This window comes from Prionailurus viverrinus, chromosome D4, assembly GCF_022837055.1.
Source record: "Prionailurus viverrinus isolate Anna chromosome D4, UM_Priviv_1.0, whole genome shotgun sequence".
In the NCBI taxonomy this organism is placed as follows: domain Eukaryota; kingdom Metazoa; phylum Chordata; class Mammalia; order Carnivora; family Felidae; genus Prionailurus; species Prionailurus viverrinus.
Window position 1 is genome coordinate 77,147,800 of NC_062573.1, and position 21,559 is coordinate 77,169,358.

The 21,559-nt window shown below is 41.6% G+C and overlaps 1 protein-coding gene across 2 annotated transcripts in view; it reads right to left on the reverse strand.

The window, feature by feature from the left end:
- Positions 1–4,422: 4,422 nt before the first annotated feature.
- Positions 4,423–21,559, reverse strand: part of LOC125149969 (COBW domain-containing protein 2) — an 80,815-nt gene continuing 63,678 nt past the window's right edge. For both annotated transcript variants that reach the window (XM_047829196.1, XM_047829195.1), the window contains exons 9-15: positions 21,036–21,080; positions 15,633–15,689; positions 12,453–12,504; positions 7,687–7,755; positions 7,518–7,583; positions 5,114–5,243; positions 4,423–4,736 (exon numbers count right to left, since the gene is read on the reverse strand). In XM_047829196.1, coding sequence (XP_047685152.1) covers positions 4,630–4,736; positions 5,114–5,243; positions 7,518–7,583; positions 7,687–7,755; positions 12,453–12,504; positions 15,633–15,689; positions 21,036–21,080 — 526 coding nt within the window. In that variant the 3' untranslated portion in view covers positions 4,423–4,629. The remainder of the gene's footprint in view (positions 4,737–5,113; positions 5,244–7,517; positions 7,584–7,686; positions 7,756–12,452; positions 12,505–15,632; positions 15,690–21,035; positions 21,081–21,559) is intronic.

Here is a 21,559-nt window from a genome sequence, read left to right on the forward strand (position 1 = left end):
TCAGGTCATGATGTCACAGTTCTAGTGAGTCTGAGCCCTGCCTTCATTACTCTCTGTGCTTATGACACGGAGCCTGCTTCGGAATCTCTCTCTCTCTCCTATCTCTGTCCCTCCCCTGCTTGGACTCTCCCTCTCTCTCAAAATAAATGAAATAAACATTAAAAACATTATATATATATACATACATATATACATATATATATATATATATATACACACACACACACACACACATATATATATATATATACACATTATATATACATATAATGTAAATATTCTGTTGGGGATATATTCTCTATGACAAGTTCCAAAGTCCTCTGAAGTGCAGGTTAAATGATGATGATTCTGATCGTGGAAAACTGCATTTGGGGAAAAGAATGAAGAACACACAAAGCATCTTTAAAAGAAGATATAAACAACATTAAAAAAAACCATATGAAATCTGAATAAAAACAGTGAGGTGCCTTTCTACGCAGACGGGCAAGGTTACAGAGGGTTAACTAGGTTTGGAAAAATGGGTATTCTCACCCCCTACTGTGTAAGGCGGAAACTTCCAGCCACTTGGGAGAGCAGCTGGTCAGCATCTATTAAGAATTTCAGCGTGCACATCCCAGAAGCTAGGGATCCCACACGTACACACTTACTCTGGAGAAGCATCCTCACCTAAGAACAAAGAGGCGTGCTGCACAATGATGTTCACTGTAGCACCGTGTGCAGTTTCGAGAACAGTTAAGGGCTGGTTCATCTGCCACAGGGATCGATCACAAACCACGCCGCTTCTCCAGCTTAAAACCAGATGTTCTGCTCCGTCCCACCAGGAGCAGCAAGCCCTGCCCCAGCTCCCAACACCACCCCCCCGCCCCACCCCCACCCCCAGGCCCGGTCTGGCACCAGTGGTGCTGGCTCCCAACTAAAAGGCTGCTCCACTAGGTGCTGGTCTGCTGGAACCTTCTTCCCGACTCCCCCTCCCCGTGCACCAAGCCTTTTAACTCCATCCTCAACTTCCACCCATCTCTCCTCAGGGAGGCTTTCCAGGACCGCCCAGTCCTGTTATGGGCCTTACTTTCCTCTTCTTTTCTAATTTATTTACGTCCCTCCACCAAAATGTAAACACTGTAAGAATGAGGCCCTTATCTTTCACGTGCAGTTTCGCCCAGCGCTCAAGCCTGGGCAAAGTGGAAGCTCTCAATAAATGATGTTTTAATTTTTTTTTAACGTTTATTTATTTTTGAGACAGAGAGAGATGGGGGGAGGGTCAGAGAGAGAAGGTGACACAGAATCGGAAGCAGGCTCCAGGCTCTCAGCTGTCAGCACAGAGCCTGAGACGGGGCTCAAACTCATGGACCCACGAGATCATGACCTGAGCCGGAGTCGGACGCTTAACCGACTGAGCCACCCAGGCGCCCCATCAATAAATGATGTTTTAAAGGAATGTATTCTATGCTATCCTATGAATTTCTACGCAGCAATTAAAGAACAAGACGTATTCATATGCACTGTCAAGGAAGAAGGTCTAAGGCTAATAGTTGAGTTTTTTAAAAAGCCAAGTGCATTAAAATCTAAAAAGAACGACGTTTTAAAGTATACACATCAAAGGGCGCCTGGGTGGCTCAGTCGGTTAGGCGTCTGACTTTGGCTCAGCTCATGATCTCATGGCTTTGTGAGTTCGAGCCCCACATTGGGCTCTGTGCTGACAGCTCAGAGCCTGGGGCCTGCTTCTGATTCTGTGTCTCCCTCTCTCTCTGTGCCACCCCGCTTGCACTCTCTTTATCAAAAATAAACATTTTTTAAGTTAAAAAAATAAACATTTTTTATGTTAAAAAAATAAAATTAAGTAAAATAAAACACACATTATGAAAATAAATGTCTTCCTTGAGGATATTTACGGCAAGCTCCTACCTCTCCAGAAGCAGCAGCTTATACTACGGCTCTAGTCACTTTGAGCCACGACGTAAGCGTGTGTGTGTGTGTGTGTGTGTGTGTGTGTGTGTGTGTGTGTGTAAGTGAAAAGCAACACGTACAAGGGCAGACACGATGCTGACAACACTGCCCACCCCCGAGGAGGGTCAGCGACTGAAGGACACAGGTCAGGGGAGACTGATTCATCTGTGACATCCGCGATTTGTAGGACACAAATGTATCTGGTCAGTACTTACGTGATAAAAAAGGATTACATACTAATACATCTTAAAGAAAAAAATGTTTAGGACTTTGATAAATGCAGATTTTTAAGAGTACAGATTAACAGTACTCCAAACATTTCCCCCACAGCAGGGCAATTCATTGTAAGCTCTCTCTCATGGCTGTAAACAGAGGAATCTAGGTGCTTACCATTTGCCAAGGAACATTATGAACTATTACTGTGGCAACACTGACCATAAAACAAATCAAATTTACCTCGTTAGGAAAAAGAAAGCCTGTATCCAGGCTCCACTTGGTGCCCTGCAAACCTATGCAACCCTCACAACAACCCTGAATGACTGAAATGACGCCGCCCACTTTATAAACCAGGAAACCGACCTTGGAGAGAGTGCTCCGCCCGAGACTGCGAGGCCAAGAAGCAACACAACTGGAATGAAAGCCCAGATGGGACCCAAAAATCAGCTGCGTTTCTACTGGGCGATCTGCCATCTGCCGCCGCAGAGTAAGCGTACTGTCTGAACCGTGAATTTAAGAGACTGGATTCAGGGGGTGCCTGGGTGGCTCCGTCGGTTAAACATCCGACTTCGGCTCAGGTCATGATCTCACGGTCTGTGGGTTCGAGCCCCGCGTCAGGCTCTGTGCTGACAACTCGGAGCCTGGAGCCTGTTTCAATTGTGTCTCCCTCTCTGCCCCTCCCCCACTCACACTCTGTCTCTGTCTCTCTCAAACATAAACATTAAAAAAAAATTAAAAAAGAGATTGGATTCAGGGGACAGATGGAGGAATATAGAAGGTTATATCAAAAAGGCACAGAATGCAGGGGAAGAGAGACAGATGACTGGGCCAGTTAGCCTGCCTCCAACCGACGGAGCCATTCAAGACACAGAGATGGACATTCTTTCAGTGAAAATTCTGAGGAAAAAACATTTCTAGAACAACATTTCTATAGCCTTCTGATATTTTTAAAAAAAAATTTTTTTTTTCAACGTTTATTTATTTTTGGGACAGAGAGAGACAGAGCATGAACGGGGAAGGGGCAGAGAGAGAGGGAGACACAGAATCGGAAACAGGCTCCAGGCTCTGAGCCATCAGCCCAGAGCCTGACGCGGGGCTCGAACTCACGGACCGCGAGATCGTGACCTGGCTGAAGTCGGACGCTCAACCGACTGCGCCACCCAGGCGCCCCAGCCTTCTGATATTTAATCATTAGTTTGAGAAAGCTCTTTAAAATTCCATCTAATACTTTTCTCTTACAGTCTGAACACAGTTATGCTGACCTGGCCGTCAATAGAAATAGCAGATAAGTAAGCCCCTGTGTACTTACACACCAACCCCTGATAGAAAGATGGTTAAATTGTCGTAAGTTATCTGTAGTTCCCTCTGAAGTTCTGTACGTCGTCACTTTTTTAGCTTATACTGAAAATTAAAGAAGTTCAAAAAAACCAAGATGGATTTAATACCAATAGGAAAATCTACTTAACATCAAAAGCTCTTAAACTGGAATCGTATAAATATGTTACAAAGGGCTGAAGTTCCAGGACTCCACCAGTAAAGCTTAGAACAAGAGGTGGTTCCAGTTGTTTGACTCTGATTTCTTCCACTCATAAGTCTACAAGACTTTTATTTCATTTAATAAAAATGGTGACATTATTTGTTTTTTAAAAAAATATCTTGGGGTGCCCGGGTGGCTCAGTCGGTTAAGCGTCCGACTTCGGCTCAGGTCATGGTGTTACAGTTCGTGAGTTCGAGCCCCACGTGGGGCTCTGTGCTGACAGCTCAGAGCCTGGAGCCTGCTTCGGATTCTGTCTCCCTCTCTCTCTGCCCCTCCCCTGCTTGTGCTCGGTCTCTCTCTCTCAAAAATAAACATTAAAAAAATTTTTTTGTAATTTTTTAATAACGATAAAATATCTATGCAATCAGCTGCCATTCTTAGTTCTAAGCTGACGCTAACTTTTATCATTATGATTATAAATAATTTCCATGGGTGAAAAATCCAGAGTATGTAAATTCCAAAGCCAATTCTGACAGGCATTTCTGTGAAACATCTATTTAAAAAACAAAAACAAAAACAGAGGGACCTGGGTGGCTGAGTTGGTTAAGCATCTGGCTCTTGGTGTCAGGTCATCATCTCACAGCTTGTGAGTTTGAGCCCTGTGCTGTCAGTGCAGAGCCTCCTTGGCATTCTCTCTCTCCCTCTCTGCCCCTCCCCTGCATGCTCTCTCTTTCAAAAATAAATAAACACTAAAAAACAAACAAAAACACACAAAAAACCCCCACTTCAGAGGGTATTATGTTTTATTGTATGAATGTCAAATGTTTTATAGTACTTATCTACTAAATTTTACATGTTCCATTAAATAAACACTAAAGTACACTGGAATTCATAACAGAAGTAACACAAAGAACAGATGCTTGACATATAACCAGTAGGAAACTTATTCCCGATTTATCACCCAGTCCCTTTGATTAGAAATGCTTCTAGTGTTATGGACAAACTTGATCTTCTTTGCAATGTGCCATCCACCGCTTTTCTGTTTCAGTCACAGTAGCTATAAATAGTTGTTTAAGGATCTCCTTATCTAAATTCCTGCCTGCACACAGAACAAAATAGGGTGTGATTATATCATGCTTATTAAAAGGACAGTTTGCCTATCAATTCCAAATCATGAAATGCTTGGTAATCTTCAGAAATTTACAAAAAGAAAGTAATTAGTGATCCCTTCAACTTTCTATTTCTAGTTAAGTCCCTTAGAACGAAACTGGCATTTCAATTAATTATTTTCTAAACCTGTTTGAAGAAAAGAGTAAAATGCCTACCAAGTTCTTATGAATGTTATCACATCATGAAGGCAAATACATTAACTAATCACAGGGACTCAGACTGGTTAATCTTGCTACAGTTTGGCATATTATATCACTTTCAAATATATATTTGACTGTGCTTTAGAAATTTACCAATTTCACTTACCAATAAGAACCAATCGATTTGTTCTCTCTGTGTCATCTTTCCAGCTCAGCGGGGTCTCCTCCAGGTCATAGAGCTCATGGACACCTTGGACAATCACCTGTTTTAGTTTGTCTTTGATCGACACCAGCCCCTGCTCAGAGAGGGATCAATCAGCCTCAGTTCAAATTCACAACAGAGAGTGTTATCGGATTATTGCCGTTCCATTTTCAATACAAACCCATAAAGATTCTGTGAAAATTACTTAAATCTAGTTATTTGTGCCTTATGGAAATAGTTTCTTACAGCCTCTGATTTTTAAATTTAAATTTCAAGCATTTGTGTACAATGTTTTAAAAAAAAATAGTCCCTTTTTGTAATAAAATTAATACACGTATTAGGTTATCTGAAAAGTTGAAACAACCAAATGATAAAACATGCATCGAATTCTAGTGATTTTTCTACTTTTAAGGATTTTACCTTGTTTCACAGTCTCAGTGGGACAATTTGAGGAGTTAAGGGATTTGGGTGATAATTTTTCACTGGGTTGCAATAAATGGAGCAGATAATAATGAAATAAAGGAAAAGAAAAATAAATCTATCTGGATACAATTCATTTTATATTGACTTGCAGAAGTGAAACAAATTATCTGATAAACTGGCTCGAGGATGAAACAATTTCTCTGAAATGATGTTTGTTACACTTATTTGTTATTAACTTAATATACATATTGCAAAACAGTAAGAGACAAACCACTCAAGGTCATTCCCACCACAAAACTTTGGTGTGGTTTTGGTGTACGGGTGTATTTTAGGTGTATGTTCTTCATGTTTTCCTTTGCCCAGTTTTGTTTTCTCCTTTTTACACCGGATTTTAATATGTAATAGCTCCTGGGAAAGAATTATCTAAACAGTCTTAGGTTACTTGTAGAAGGACTCTGACCTTCCAGCTGTTACCAGAGCGAACATGTTAAACAAGCTCATCGGTAGAGCCCTGGTCCTCTGCAGCAGGGCGGAGAAGGAAGTCTATGAAGGGAGACTCACAGGGTTGTTGTGACGAGAGGAAGGACAAGGGAAGAACCACAGAGGACGAAGGGCTGCAGAAAAACCGTCACACACCCAGGGACAAAAGCCACGCCAGGATGGTGCGGGATGAGCCACTGAGGTCTGTGGTGAGGTCCGGGCTGCAGCATCAGCGTAAAGGCCTGAAGGGCTGCTGTAGTAACCGCTCCCCATTCAGTAGCAGGGACAGAAGCGGCCGCAGACTGAGACACAATCTGCCTGTTAGGATCCTGGACGGAAATGGTGCTACTGTCATCAGAGCAGCAACTCCGGGATCAGGCTTAGCTCCTGTGGGTGGGAAAGACTTGGGAACAGACTGAGATTCACCCATGGCTCTGAAGCCAGTCCCAGGCAGAGTCAGCACAGGGAGTGAGCACATCTAAACCTGAATGGCTTTTTAAAAAATCTTTAACGTTTCTTTCTTTTTGAGAGACAGAGACAGAGAGAGACAGAGCATGAGCAGGGGAAGGGCAGAGAGAGAGGGAGACACAGAATCCGAAGCAGTCCCAGGCTCGGAGCTGTCAGCGTGGAGCCTGACGTGGGGCTTGAACCCATGAACTGTGAGATCATGGCCTGAGCTGAAGCCAAACTTCAGCTGAACTTAACCGACTGGGCCACCCAGGTGTCTCCTGAATGGTTTCTTGATAGCTTCAGCCTTCATCATTCTAGTGACCCCAGGAGGTCAGCTGCTAACAGGAAAATCTAGTTACTAACAGTAATAGTAAGTAGTCATAAGAAAACCTTCTGGAAACACGGGAGTAGACTGCTGAGTGGTTAAGCACACCACATAGAACACTGCCCCCTGGAAAAAACACCTTCCATGACATAAATCCCCAAATGCTAAGTAACGTGGATGGGTTTCAAACGCAGAGCAAGCTTTCTCCAGGTCTTCTGGAACTCTGTTTACAGTATGACCACTGTTTAGCGTCTGCTACAAGTACGAAGTAACACGGGTTCAGCCGCGGCAAGATTTCTAATGTTACTTCTGTCAATGAAGCGCTCTTGGAAAATTAAACACAAGAAGACAGTCAGCGTTCCCGAAGGGACCAAGCTGTGTGCCAAGGAAAGGAGAGGTCCAGCGAGTCAAGGTTATCAGCCACATCACTGCTCAGAACAGGAGAGATGTTTCCGAGCGCACAGGCTGCGTGAGCTGCAACGCTACATGCCAGCTATGCGCATAAATCACGCTTTATGCAGTGATTGCCAAAGCTTCTTTTCAGCAGTGGAAACACCGAAAAATGAAAACAGAACAAAGTCATTTGTACTAAAACCAGCGCTTCTTCTAAAACCAAATACGGTGTTAAGTAACAGCCAAGAAAGGAAGGGGCCTTTGTCCAAAAGGATGAAAGTGAAAACCACACCGTACCTTTAGCCGTATGACCTCCATGCAGTCACCATCCTTGTTCCTCACATTCTTCTCCCACAGAAGATTCTGGAACAAGTGACATATTTTAATAAGACCAACCATTCCTCCCGGCAACAGCCATGTAACCCAAACAGGTGGTAAGTCATTATCAGTTACATACTGCACTCACCTGAATAAATACATTCAGACTTTCTTCCTTAGCATTTCCTGGTACTTCAAATGTCACTGTAAGAACGCTCTATAAATCAAGAGAGACCATCAATAATGATTTTTTTAAAGTAATGTCATATATTTTTAAAAATCACAAGTTTTAAGATGCAAAGTATATTTACGTTTTAAGACATTAAATACATTAACCTTTAAGACAGAAACACGTTCATGAACATTTATGTTGCCTAACAACTACATTAGGTGTATCTTTTTCACTGTCTTGCTGAGTTCTGATAGCAGCAATTCATTTTCTGTATTCTGCAGAGTTCATCCGTGGCTTAGTACTTAAACAGAAACTTTCAGAAGAGGATACTCATTGTTTAATGCATTCTTTCCAGGATTCTCAGCATGATATATACAGTGTATCGACTATGTTCTAAGCCAGGTACTTTGCCTGGGTCACTTCATTTCATGTTTCATTTACTTGTGACAACAGGCCTGTGGAATAAAGAGAATTATTGACATTTTATAAATTGGAGGAAAGGAGGCTCAGAAAAAATAAACTACTTAGATCCATGAGTAAAACTCAAAAGCATAAGTGTACTTTCAAAAGTTCTCTGGGAACACCACAAAGGAAAAATTCAGTTTAGCTCTGACCAAGCATATGCCAAAGGGAGAGGAGTATCTGGCCATGAGAATGACAGTATAATGTCACCTTTGGTTGTAGAAGGTTGACATCATTTACAATGTTGACTTTGAGATTTATTTTTCTCCCTGCTCTTGATAAATCTCACTGTCCACTCTAAGGAACCTGAATCTCAAGATTTCCTGGTCACATAATCAAAGTCCAAAGCTCCACTGGCTACTGTGACCCCAAATTTCAACTTCATGAAGAAAATACATAAGGGCCAAGCATAACATGATGGAAACACAAATCCCACCTTGCATAATCAGGATAATACACTCAAGCCAAGCTTTAAAACAGGAAGAGAAAACAAACTAAAGCACAGCTTTGTATAATTTCCTACAACTGAACAGTAATTTTATTCACCAACAGAAAATCACATAGGCTTATAGTAGGAAATATGAAAAGACCAATTGTTTTTTATACAAACAGAGAAGAGCTAAAGGTAAGTACTAAAGACCAATCTAAGGACAAAATATACTGACGTTTACTCTCCACTGGTGCTAGTAACAGGAAAAACAGAAAGCACTTACTTGCTAAATATGAGACATGAAAGCCAACTAAAATTGACTTAGAATGTCAGATTTTTAGGGGCACCTGGGTGGATCAGTCAGTTAAGCATCCAACTCTTGATTTTGGCTCAGGTCACAATCTCACCGTTTGTGAGATTAATCCCCGCGTCAAAGCCCCGCGTCAGGCTCTGTGCTGACAGTGGGGAGCCTGCTGGGATGCTCTCTCTCCCTCTTTCTCTGTCTGTCCTCTGCTCATTCTCTCTCTCTCTCTCTCTCTCTCTCTCTCTCTCTCTCTCAGAATAAATAACATTAAAATTTTTTGAAAAAAAGATTAAAAAAAGCAATCACTACCAATAATACCAAAAAATGCATATCAAAACTTACAGCACATCATACAGCATATCAAATATGTAGCAAAAGGATGTAAATGAAACATCATTTGTCATTTTCAAATGAAAGTAGCAAGTGAACCTTCAAAACTGCTTAAAATGTATTTTATTCAAGTTGGAGAACTTGGCTTTTCAGATTGAAAAGGTCTCAACATAGAACTCAATAATGCTTTTTTATTCTTAAAGAGCTTCTACTGAGAATGGTTGTTGCTTTTGGCAGGTTAGAAATATGAAAATATTTCTAAGGGGTTCAATTAACTCCAATATGAGATAAAAAGGGTTTTAAAAATTAAGACAATGCAGATACAGATTTTAGAACTAGATGTTTTCCTGTATCAATAAATCCTCCTCGCAGTGGGCAGACCGTAAAGGAGATGAGATCTGTAAATTCCCAGGGCAGAAGTTGAGGGTCACAACTTGTTATCCCTCCTTTAATTGGCTCTACTAAATAAACTATGCACAGGCTGCCATTTGGGATTTCTTACCTTCCCACCCTCCAATCCCGGGTCCTCCTTACAGGGAGCAAACAAAGGGCCCAGGAAGATAGAAAGCTGCATTAAAGAGGATTCAGGGATTAAACTTTAGTAACATACCTACTATGTCCTAGGTATTACCTACTTCAGACTTCTTCCCAGTTCTAGAGTCGAATCTAAAATTAACTCTCCTTTTCGCAGACACAGAAAGAAGCAGAAAACTGAAGCAATAGGTTCCTCTAGTCAATCCAGGCCTGTTTCCCATGACTTCTGTCTTACCGCCCCAGCATCAGTCAGTAAGGCTATTCAGACAGGTCTAGTATGAGTCTGTCCTTGATCTATCCCATCTCCACGCCCCCTGCCACCAGCGCAGTGCAGGCCCTCGTCACAGGGGATCTCCCTGCTTGGTCTCCTGACTGCAACTCCAATCCAGCTTCCCTGCCCCTGCCCCACAGCACAGAGCGGTTCCCCGTGCCCGGCCCATCACAGCCCAACACCTTAGCTCAGGATTCCAGCAGGAAGCGGCCACCAGGACGTGTGAGCCAGAGTCTCCCTCTCCTAGAGCATGCTCGCCTGCCCACTTTGAGATATCCGGGTTGCTCTTTCCCTTACTTCTTCCAGTCAAACAAAAATCTACTTCTTGATGTCTTACTCGGAATAGGAGGGGCATCTTTGCAAGGAGTGTTCCTAACTGAAAAGGGACACAAGGGAACTCTCTTGACGATGGTGGGAATTTGCTGTATTTGTATCTATGAGGGAATTACAGAGATATGTGTTCGTATGCGCCCATGGGCCAACGCACAGGCACAAATGTACGTAAAGACACATTGACTTGTACACTAAAAACTTGTATGCTTTACTATACATTAAAAGAAAAAAAACTATCCTTCACAAAGCCTCAGACCCGCCAAACCACATGAGACAGACCATCATTACCCTGAATCCCACTGCCCTTTGTCTGCAATATTATATTCTGCCCTCTGTTTATAGATCTAAAGCAGGAGAGTGCATCAGAAAAAAACAAACAGCCATGCTCTATTTACTGGTGAAATGACATACTGTCTGGGATTTGCTTTAATACACTCTAGCAAGGGCAATGGGTACTCACAGTTTCACTACACTATCCAACTTGACTGTATGTTTGAAATTTTCTGTTTAAAAAATACTCCAGCAAAAGAAGTGCTGGGAAGACAGAGGGCATAAAATCAGCAAACGTTGACAGCCACTGCTACTGGGTCACGTGTACAAAGGGTTCCTTTTGCTGTTCTCTCTACTTTTGTAGATCTTTGTAAAATTTCCACAATACAATGTTAAAAATACACAGACGCATTAATGTGCACATACCTAAGCCCCAGTCCTGGAGACCGGAGGTGTGGGGACTACGGAGTATTCAATATTAAACGGGGATTCTGACGTTCCCATTTAAGAATCACGGCTTTCCGCTCTTGTAACAAATATTCCCCAAGCAACCAGTGCACACATGCCCCGTGCTAAGCAACGAGGAATCCATATCTGAGGAATGCACAGACTAGTACCAGGAAAGAGCATTTCAACCCACAACCGTAAGGCATCCCACACGCCACGCCGGGTCTGTGTGAGACATCGCAGGTACAGATTCTGGCCATGATGAGGGATCTCGAAAGTGACTATATCCTTCATTTTTCCCTCCTGAGGACTCCTCGTATGGTCTCCCTCCCCCAGAAAGTCAGTAAGAATATGCCTCCAGTTCATCTTGGTGACTGCTACTGCGTCTTCCAAAAAATTCTACCACCAGAGAGCTGTATTTCTCTCACTCACGCCAAAGACAAGTGTGGATGAGTATGTTGTGACGTTTCTGAGCGAAGGGTGCCACAAACACGGTAGGACAGGCCCCCATAAATACGAGCCAAAGGGAAGACGAAGCTGCTACTGTGCAGGCCCCATCACAATGAGTCATGCTGCAAAAAATGCGGGACAGTTTCGAGACAGAGGCGGGAAGAGGTGCACTGCTCCCCCCTTGCTCTCAGGGTCTGAGATGGAACAAAGCAGTTACCCTAAAGCTGCACCATCTACGACCTGCTTAAAAGGAGGGTGGGGACAGTGAAAACAGGTGACGTTTCTTCCAGGGTCTTCAACACTGGCCTCAGGAACGAGGTGTTTAGAGTGCCTAAAGGAACGACACCTTAAGCACTTCAAATTTACAGTGCTACCTGCAGGCGAAACTCAAAGTCAGTTTTTATTTAAAGAAGCCACGCATGCTTTTACCAGACTTGTCCTTGATCTGTTAGTTCAACAGAGTTAAGAAGAGGCTGCACAGGGAGCCCCCGGGGAAGCCGTTAAGCACCGATTCCCACCCTTCTGGTGGGAAATATGCTCAGCGACCTGAGAGCGGAGAGGCCAGAAAGCACCTTGTCCTCAGGTTCGAAACAACTGCTTTGAGGACTTCCTATGATGCATTAAGCTAGATGAGATTACCTCAAAAGCACCCAAATTCTGAAAATTATCAACACAGTTCAAAAATGCGTTTTTTTAGCAAGAGGAAAATACAAATATAATATACATATATAGTAAGACAGTGTAATATGGTACATAATAGTAATAGTATGTAATATAGTACATAGTAATAATATAAATGTAGTAATAGTTACAGTATAAAATACAGTATATAGTCATCATATAAGTATAGTCCTAGCGGAGCTAATGTAGTTTAAAAAATGCTTAAAAAAATTTTTTTAAGACTTTTTTACCTGATCTAGGTGAGGCTGTGTTGTTGGCACATGTTGAAGTTTTTTCTGCAAACTAAAAACAACTGATTATAAATTCAAAGATCAATATACTTCCGATTTAACTTTACGTGTTACTTAAAGATACCGAGCTAAGGAGAGTTTCCACAACTCAATCTATAACATAGTTCCAATTTTAGATGCTGTTTACATGTTCTTACAGAGAGAAGCTAACAGACCGTTTAAAGATTTTTCCTAAGAACGTATACACATTCAACAAACACGCAAAGAGACTCTTAAATACAGAGAACAAACCGGTGGCTGTCAGAGGGGGTGGGGGATGGGTGAAACAGATAAAGGGGATTAAGAGATCTAAGCTTCCAGTTGTAAAATAAGTAAGTCAAGAAGATGAAAAGTAGAGCCCAGGGAATATAGTCCATAAGACTGTAGTTAACATTGTATTACGGACACATAGTGACCGCACTTACGGTGAACACCGGGTAATACACAGAACGGCCGACTCAATGGCGGTACCCGTGAAACAAACATTACATTGGATGTTATGCTTCAATAAAAGCAAATGTACAACACGTTCACATCCATACTTATACACACAATACTGAAAAAAACCTAATCTCTGGTGACACTATTTTGTGTGGTTGAATACATCTGTGGATATATTTCTTTTTAATTCCAACAGATCTATCACAGGCCTAGAAAAATACACAGAAGCATTTTACTAATGCTCCATATTTCATCCACTCGCCCCATGCTCCCTAATGTGAAAATAATGCTGCTGTCTACCTCAAGACAGGTAGAAGGGTCTACTTTTTCCTTTACCGGTGTTTTCCCTTGAATGTATCTACTTATTATAAAGTAAGTAGTATCCGGAAATATAAAGCCTGCTATATAGTCTGTTACCTGGGACTGGGAAAAACCAGAAGGTCAGAATCTTACAAATGCATTGTTCTGATATGAAAAAGAGCAAGAAGATCAGTATGGCATAACAAATGATAACCATAACAGCAGCAGCAGACATTTAGACACTGATGGGGGTAGGCTGGGAGGAGGAAAAGGACTTAAAACCTTGCAGATGTTTTGCTTCGCAGAACAGTGAGGGGTAAATTAGTAACAGCAAGTTTAGAAAAGAGGAAAGGATTGTAGGAACGGCTGGAGGGAAATGAGCCTCACTGGAGGGGGTCTCCGCAGAGAAAGTGTCAAATTAAATCCTTCCCAGCTGGTTGGATTCTCCATTTTAGCAACTGAGCACAGGAGAAGTTATGCAAAGGCCTGATCCGCGCAGAGAGGGCATCGCGTGAAACAGCCACTCCTTTAAGTGTCACTAATGCATTATCACTGTTCTTAAGCAAGTGTGGAAGGAGATTACCTTTGAAAATGTTTGGAAAATCACAAGCTCTTTCTCTATGTTCAATATTTAGTGCTGTTAAAAATAACTGCCAACGACTTGCACAGGAAGGGAAAAGTTCTCCTCGACCCTCTCAGGAGCCTGGCTGGTGTGGAAATCAGATTGCCAAACACAGATTAACAGGCGAAAAGGGTGCAAGTTTATTTACTGTAAGTTTTACGTGACACAGGAGCCTTCACAAAGAAATGAAGAACCAAGGAAATGCTTGTGCCCGAGTGTTTTTATGCTAGGTTTGATGAAGAGTGAAAGGTCATGCAAAGATAGGACAGGACATGGTATGAACCAAGTGGAGTAAACGGGGGAAACTCAGAGGTCTGTTCCTGCACATCGCTCCGAACGTGCCTTGGTCTTCAGAAAGAAGGCTCCTTTCCTCTAGGCACAGGGAGGGTACTTCTCACGTGAGACTTAGGACTCAACTACTTCAGAAGAAATGGGAGAAAATATTTCCAAATCACGTATCTAATGAGGGGTTAATACCTGGAATACATTAAAAAAAACCTCCCAGCTCAGCCACAACAACAACAACAACAAAACCACCTGATGAAAAAATGGACCATGTACTTGAATAGACATTGCTCCAAAAACGATCTACAAATGGCCAATGAGCACACGAAAAGACGTTCAGTATCTCCAACCACTAGAGAAATGCAAATCAAAACCACAACAAGTTATCAGCTCACACCCATTAGGACCGCTACTACCTAAAACAACAGAAAACAGCAAGTGTGGACGAGGGTGTGGACAGACCGAACACGTGTGCGCTGCTGGTGGGAAGTGAAAACGGTGCAGCTGCTCTGGAAAACAGTAAGGTTTTCCTCAAAAAATTAAAAATATAAGCACCGTATGACCCAGAAATCCCACTTCTGGGTACGTATCCAAGAGAACTGAAAACAGGAATCTCGAAGAGACATGTGCACACCCACATTCACAGGAGCACTTCTCCCGACGGCCAAGGGGAGAAAGCCGGCTGAACGGCCATCCACGGATGAACGGGTGAACAAAATGTGGTGCATACGTCTACTGGGGCATTTAGCATCAAAAAGGAAAGAAACCCTGTCACACGCTGCAACATGGATGAACGTTGAGGACTAAGTGAAATAAGCCAGTTACAGTAAGACGAACGCCAATATGATTCCACCGCTTTCAGGTATCTAAAGCAGTCAAATTCTTAAAAACACATCACCGAACGGTGGTGGCCAGGGGCTGTGGGGAGGGGAAAATGGAGAGCTGTCAATCCATAGTTGCAGAGTTTCAGTTTTCCACAACAATGTGAATATACTGAACACTAGTGAATTGTACACTTAAGCATAATTAAGATGATTAAAAAAAAAAAAAGATGCCGATGTCCAGGGAAGAAAGATATGTTCCTCTCCCTCAATAAAGATTCCTCCCAGGGAAAGGAACAGGAAAGTGATCCATCACTTCAGGAGAAAGGAGGAACCTGAGGGAATACCCCAAGCTAATTTTTTTTATGTATTTCATGCATTTTCTCATAGAAATAAAGTATTACATACAGTAGTTGGTGTACAAATATTAGTGATTGATCTCTAAAGTTAACTACTATTTACACTATAATTTCTACAGGAAAATGCATTACGATTTCCAAACATCCAATTGACAAAACTTTCAAGAACATCATTATTAGGAATGATCCCGTATGCCAAAGGAATGACAAGAAGCTTAAATCAAGTGTGCAACTGTATAAATCATCCCTGGGTCACAAATGAGTAGAATAAAACGAAATTACAATAAAAGTGAACAAAATACAGAAAACATACCTTATTCCAGAAAGACTGTCAAAGGCATGAAGATCTAACACATTAGAGAGATCAACTCTAAAAGGAAGAAATCCAGTATAAACAGCATGAAATTCTGTGAAATGTATTTAATTAATCAGGAAAAAAAATCTCTAAGACTCTTGCCAAAAATGTAGACATAAAGTTTAGTCAATATATTATACTATTTTGGGAAACATGTAAAAATGACAAGCAAGGAACAAAAAGCCCGTTGTAAAAAATTTTAACAGAATTTATTCATTAAATTCAAAAAACAGTGAACAGTATAAAATCAAGGGAGAAAATTACTTGATTATTGCTTCAGTGAGCTATAGTTTCCTGTTGGTGGTTTATGTTTGTGGGTTTGACCTGTAATTGTCTTTTCCATCCTGGAAATTTATGAGCCTTTCAAATACATTTTTGCAACCCCCCCCCCCCAAAATCAGTTGTCGAACTGGAGTTCTTCAAAACAGCGGTTTATTACTCAAAAATGCAATGACAGAAGTGGTAACACAGCACTGCAGTACCTTACCTTTGGAATTTCTGGATTTCTTTTACTTCACTACCCCCCTTCCATGATATAACAGGTAATATTTTAAGAACAGGAGGAGTCAAACCTAATGTAGAAGTATTCACTCTATGCCCCGAATCTACACCCAAAGAATGTGGTTTGAGATTTCATTTCCTTCAGAACGGGGATGCCTAGAGACGGGAAATTCCCGTTTGGTGCTCTATCTGAACAAACATTATTAATGGGAATTATTCAGAGATTATAATTAAGCCCCATTAGGAAAGCAGTGATTCACATCAGAAGAGAGTATCGTATCACAAACAGCAGCATGCGTCTTGGTTTAAATACATAAAAGTCAATTTACAAAGACTAGTGAATGAGTTCCAATCTTTACATGAGCCTATAAAACAGCAGAGGACAGTCATTTCTCTATAATCAAAGCTACAATGAAGGAATGTTTAAGGAAAATGACAGCAGTATAAATTTCAAAATGAGACTCTAGGAATTGGCCAACCATTCATTAAGTTCTCTCGAGGAGAATGAACCTTGGTCAAACTCAAGATTTTTTTAAAAGGTGCAAACATGTAAGCCCAACCAGCTCCTGTAACGTAGGAGTGACCAGCCTTGCCTGGTTCTCACACCGTCTGCTATAGAGCCATACTTGGGGCAACAGTACTGTTGGATTATGACCACTTACCCTGCCACAGAGCAAACTCCCATCTTACTGACAGAATAATACTCCAAAGTTATATGTTAATAGACTATGACAACATTTCAAATTCTGGACACTCTAGATGAAAAGAATCAGGAAAATCATCAAGGAAAAAAGTAAATGTTCCACGAAGAAATTTCTGAATACTGACTTACTGAAGAGATCAAAGCCTTAACATTAAACATCTTTCCATTTTCACCATGACCGCTGAGCAACTATTTATATTGACAGGTGATAAATGAGTGAAGCTCTCCCCCAAGTCTGTCCTCTTTATCAGGAAACAGCTTAAAGTTTAAAAGTACACCTGCCAATCCTAGGACTATCCGAATCCAGGCACGCTGTGTGAGTACCAAAAATCAGTTTTCACGCACCAGTTTCTAAAATAAACTAGTTTCACTCTGACAGTGTTCTTGAGAAACCACATCACACATTTAGAAAGAATCCTGCTTGATACCCAGAATCCTTTGATATTTCCAAATACACAGGATCAACACTAGACCTGTACATCTACAGAGAATAGCATCCCCACTGAGGCTGCCTCCACTGAGCCGCTGCCCTCATTCCCGCAGCAGAGCTGGGGGTGCCCAGGTGTGTGCCTCTCTTTTCTGTAGATGTGGGGGGGCTACTCGAATAAGGCTGGGGGAGCTCTGCTCTCCTGCCTCGATCAGCACTCCCTCCTTGGCAGGGGCTGTTGGGGAAATAGGGGGCACGGCAGCAGCGTTGGAAGGGAGGGGGGCAAAAAAAAATCTATAGAGAATAAAAAACAACACCAGTCTCTCACTTTATCTCACCAGATTCTCAATGGAGAGTAAAACAGGAAATGTCTAAGATTCCAGACTGGAGTTACCAGGGACCTGCCCCAAATCTAGGACCACCATGGAAAATAAATTCCTTCACTCATCCAATTAGAAAACTAATTTCCATGGCATGAAATATATTTAATTTCCTCCTTTATCTATTTTTTTTAATTTTTTTTCAACGTTTTTTATTTATTTTTGGGACAGAGAGAGACAGAGCATGAGTGGGGGAGGGGCAGAGAGAGAGGGAGACACAGAATCAGAAACAGCCTCCAAGCTCTGAGCCATCAGCCCAGAGCCCGACGCGGGGCTCGAACCCACGGACTGCGAGATCGTGACCTGGCTGAAGTCGGACGCTTAACCGACTGCGCCACCCAGGCGCCCCTAATTTCCTCCTTTAGAGATAAAAACATCAGCTATTTCCCAAACAGCAATATACAAAAATAAATAAAAACAGCAAAACGATTGCCATCAGTTTTAATGTGGTGGGAGGGGAGCTGAGCTACGACCCCAGGGTTAGTGTTTATGGTCATCTTTTTGAAGTTCAAGGAGTCTCCTGAACAGGTGCCACCAGCCAATTCCAGATCTATGAATTGTCAAACCCATCCCATAGCTAAGTCCTGAACTCTAGAACTAAATTCCCGAAGGCATTCCCCAGTGGCACCTCAAACTCACTATGAACCTCAACTAATCACCTTTTACCAAACCCCTGCTATCACTACTTCCTCCGGAAGCTGTTCCTCCTTCTATTTCCTTCCTTGGAGAACTGCACCATATTCAATCCTTCTCCCAGAACTTACACTGCTTTTAAAACCTTTCACTAACTCCTTGCTGCCCGCAGAAAAAAGATCCAAACTATGAGTCATGGCATTCAAGACCCTTTGCGGAAAGTTCTCCTTCTCTTCAGTCGCACCTCTTTTTCTCTCTGCCATACAACCATGTGCACTACTCGTTCTAAAATATTCAGGTCTCTGGAATACAACATCTTCCTTATGCCTGGAAAGTCACTGCTACTCTTGTTCATCTGGAAAGTTCCGATTCACTCCTCAAGACTCAAGTCAATAATCACCTTCTCAAAATTTCCCGAGTCTTCATCAAGAAGAATTGAGTATTTGTTCCTCGATGTTCCTGTTCTCATAGGACCCTACACATTTACTATTCCTGTTATAGTAATAATATCCAGTATATTGGTTTTTGCTTATTTCCCTCTGTCTTCCCCAAATGATCACCTACCTCAAAGGTAGTTTTTGCCTTACCCGTTCCGTAAATCCTCTACAAGCCAAGAAATGCCTACCAACTAGGAGAAAAGTTCAACAGTTTGTTGAATTGGTTAACTTATTATTGAACAAGTGGATTTTGGTTTTCCTCTGTTCAGTCTGCTGAAATCTCCCAGATTAAAAAAAAGTCAGAATAAGATAAGAAGGGCACTTCTTCTGATCTTCCACTCCTACTTCTGCGGTCTCCGTGGCCCATTAGAACCTCCATTTGCCTCGAAGTCAACTCAAGTCTTCCCAATAAGACAATGTTACCCAGGATTCTTATTCCTCAACTTAAATACTCAAGCAAGCCTTTTCTATACATGCACATTATTATCTTGTTATTGTCAGTTTTACTACTATGAGCGTCTGTCAACTACAAAATGCTTGAGGGATCAAAATTTAAAAACAAAGAGACAAGCACAATAAAACAAAACTTCCAACAGTGATTTCAACTATTTTGTTAAAAACCAAATCTCTAGTTTCTAAACCGGGAAGCTCAAGTTGCTATGCTTCCAGGAATTGGAGGAAATATTTAATGTAAGATTCATGACCATGGTGAGGTCTGATCTTCACTGAAAAAGATCCCAATCCAACTTCAGTCCTCACAGCAAGGAAGTACTATTTCAGAAAGTCCCTAGATTCTCAGAGGCAACGGCAAACACAAGACACTGAAGAAACAGACGAAAAAAGGAGATTTCATTCATTTGTTCATTTGTCCATTCCAACTAACGAAATTTAATCACCGCATGTTTCCTGCTCTATAACACGACAGAACGAATGTTAGAAATGTCATATAAACATCAAAATTGTCACACAATAAACTCTTCAAGATAAAACCTTTATGCAGGACATAAAGGTCTACAATAAAAACCAACAAAAAGAAGAATTATGCACAGCAAATCCAGGGGCCTAGAAAAAGTGATCGGAGAGGTCTGTAAATACAAACCACGTAAACGCTACTGCGCAGAAACACAGCTATTTACGGATACGGTTTTTAACAACTTGTGTCAGCTTTGTGTGGGCGTCTGTGTGTCACTCTGTAACGAAGTGAAAATTGAAGGAGAAAGAAAATAGTAAATAAAAGGCAGGAGGAAGAAGCCAGATGACTGAGGAATGGCTCTGGGACGAGTCAGACGATCAGAGCTGCTCTACGCTGGAATCTGAAATGCAGGAGGCACATTTGGTGCGCGCTCGTCTAGGCCTCCCACTAAGGGCATTCTTCCGCTACCTGTGTCGGAGGACCGGGGGCTTCTGAGGACGCATAGCGAATTAGCTCCCCAGCTGTTCTCATGCATCCAAGCAGCTGCTGCCGCTGCCTCCCGCCTCCAGTAGTCTGTCAGCACCTCTAAGCTCTGCCCCAGCAGACGGGTCTCTCCGCTGAGGCCCCTTATGCAGCTCCGAGGAGACAATGTCTGAAGGCAGGAGCGGGCTGGCGCGAGATGGCCTCAGAGCCGCGGGTTCCATCAGCTGCTTGAGCCACTCTTGCTAAAAAATGAGCTTAACGACATACCCCCGGAAGAAATTTTCTGAAATCCTAAGAGCATTCGGTGGAACACAGAATTTAATCCACCGAAATACACTTCACAGATGTTTCAAGAACACATCTATTTTATAAAGTAATGCACATCTGTATGAACAGAATGAAAAGACAGAAGAACCTACAGGAACTGGAAATCAACATTTTAAAAAGGATGCATTAGGAACTAAAAGGTAAAGCTTCGGTGTATTTTTACACGACAGATTATTTTTGCAACTGTACAAAACACTAAGCAGTTTTTTAAAACTACTAGGCCTTTTGAGCACCTCAAACTAAGATTCCTAATAGTATACTTTTACAGATTTCTATACCAGTTACTTTTTTGAGCGGTTCTAAGTGTTTTCTTCCTCATTAAGCAAAAGTGCAGTGACACAGCCTTACCATGGCTCGGTAGTCTTAGCTATAAGGAGAAGCAAACATATTAACCAAATATGCCAAACTAATTTCATTCAAAACGTTTTGGGACCCCATTTTTCAAAAATGCACATACATCTTTCTTATAATAGAATCAAGCATATTTATCAATTTCTTAGTAACTACTATGAACTAACATTATTTATTGTTAGTATTAGTAACAGCTTTAAAAGTACCTTGATCTTTGTGTTTCTAAAATTTTTCCCAGTCCATTTATTGATCTGAAATAAACATAAAAATGAGGAAGAAAGGGTTAAAAAGAGTACATGTTAAACTTTTTAAAAATCGTTAAGGCACACAGTTTCTAAAACAGGAAGTAAGCATATACGAATATATCTGGAGTGAGAAAAAAATAAAAAACAAAACTTACATTTTTTACAGCTTACTATTTCTCTTTCTAATCATAAATCAGGTATATTCCACTTAGGTATTAACACATGATACACAAAAATCTACTGCACAGCTGAAAAACCAGGGGCTACTTAGTGAATTATAAAGAGACCCTTATAAATGATTGAGAAAAATGATTCATACATAGCCAGTACTTCTAACGGTCTCAAAATGAGCGGACCAATCAAAATTTTCACCGATGCTCAATTTTCCACAAGCACACGCTGTGCAAATGGCTCCACACGCGCTGGAAATCAAAACCTGGCTGCGAGGGGCTGTGACCCCAGGCTGTCCTCGGGATCCACAGTGA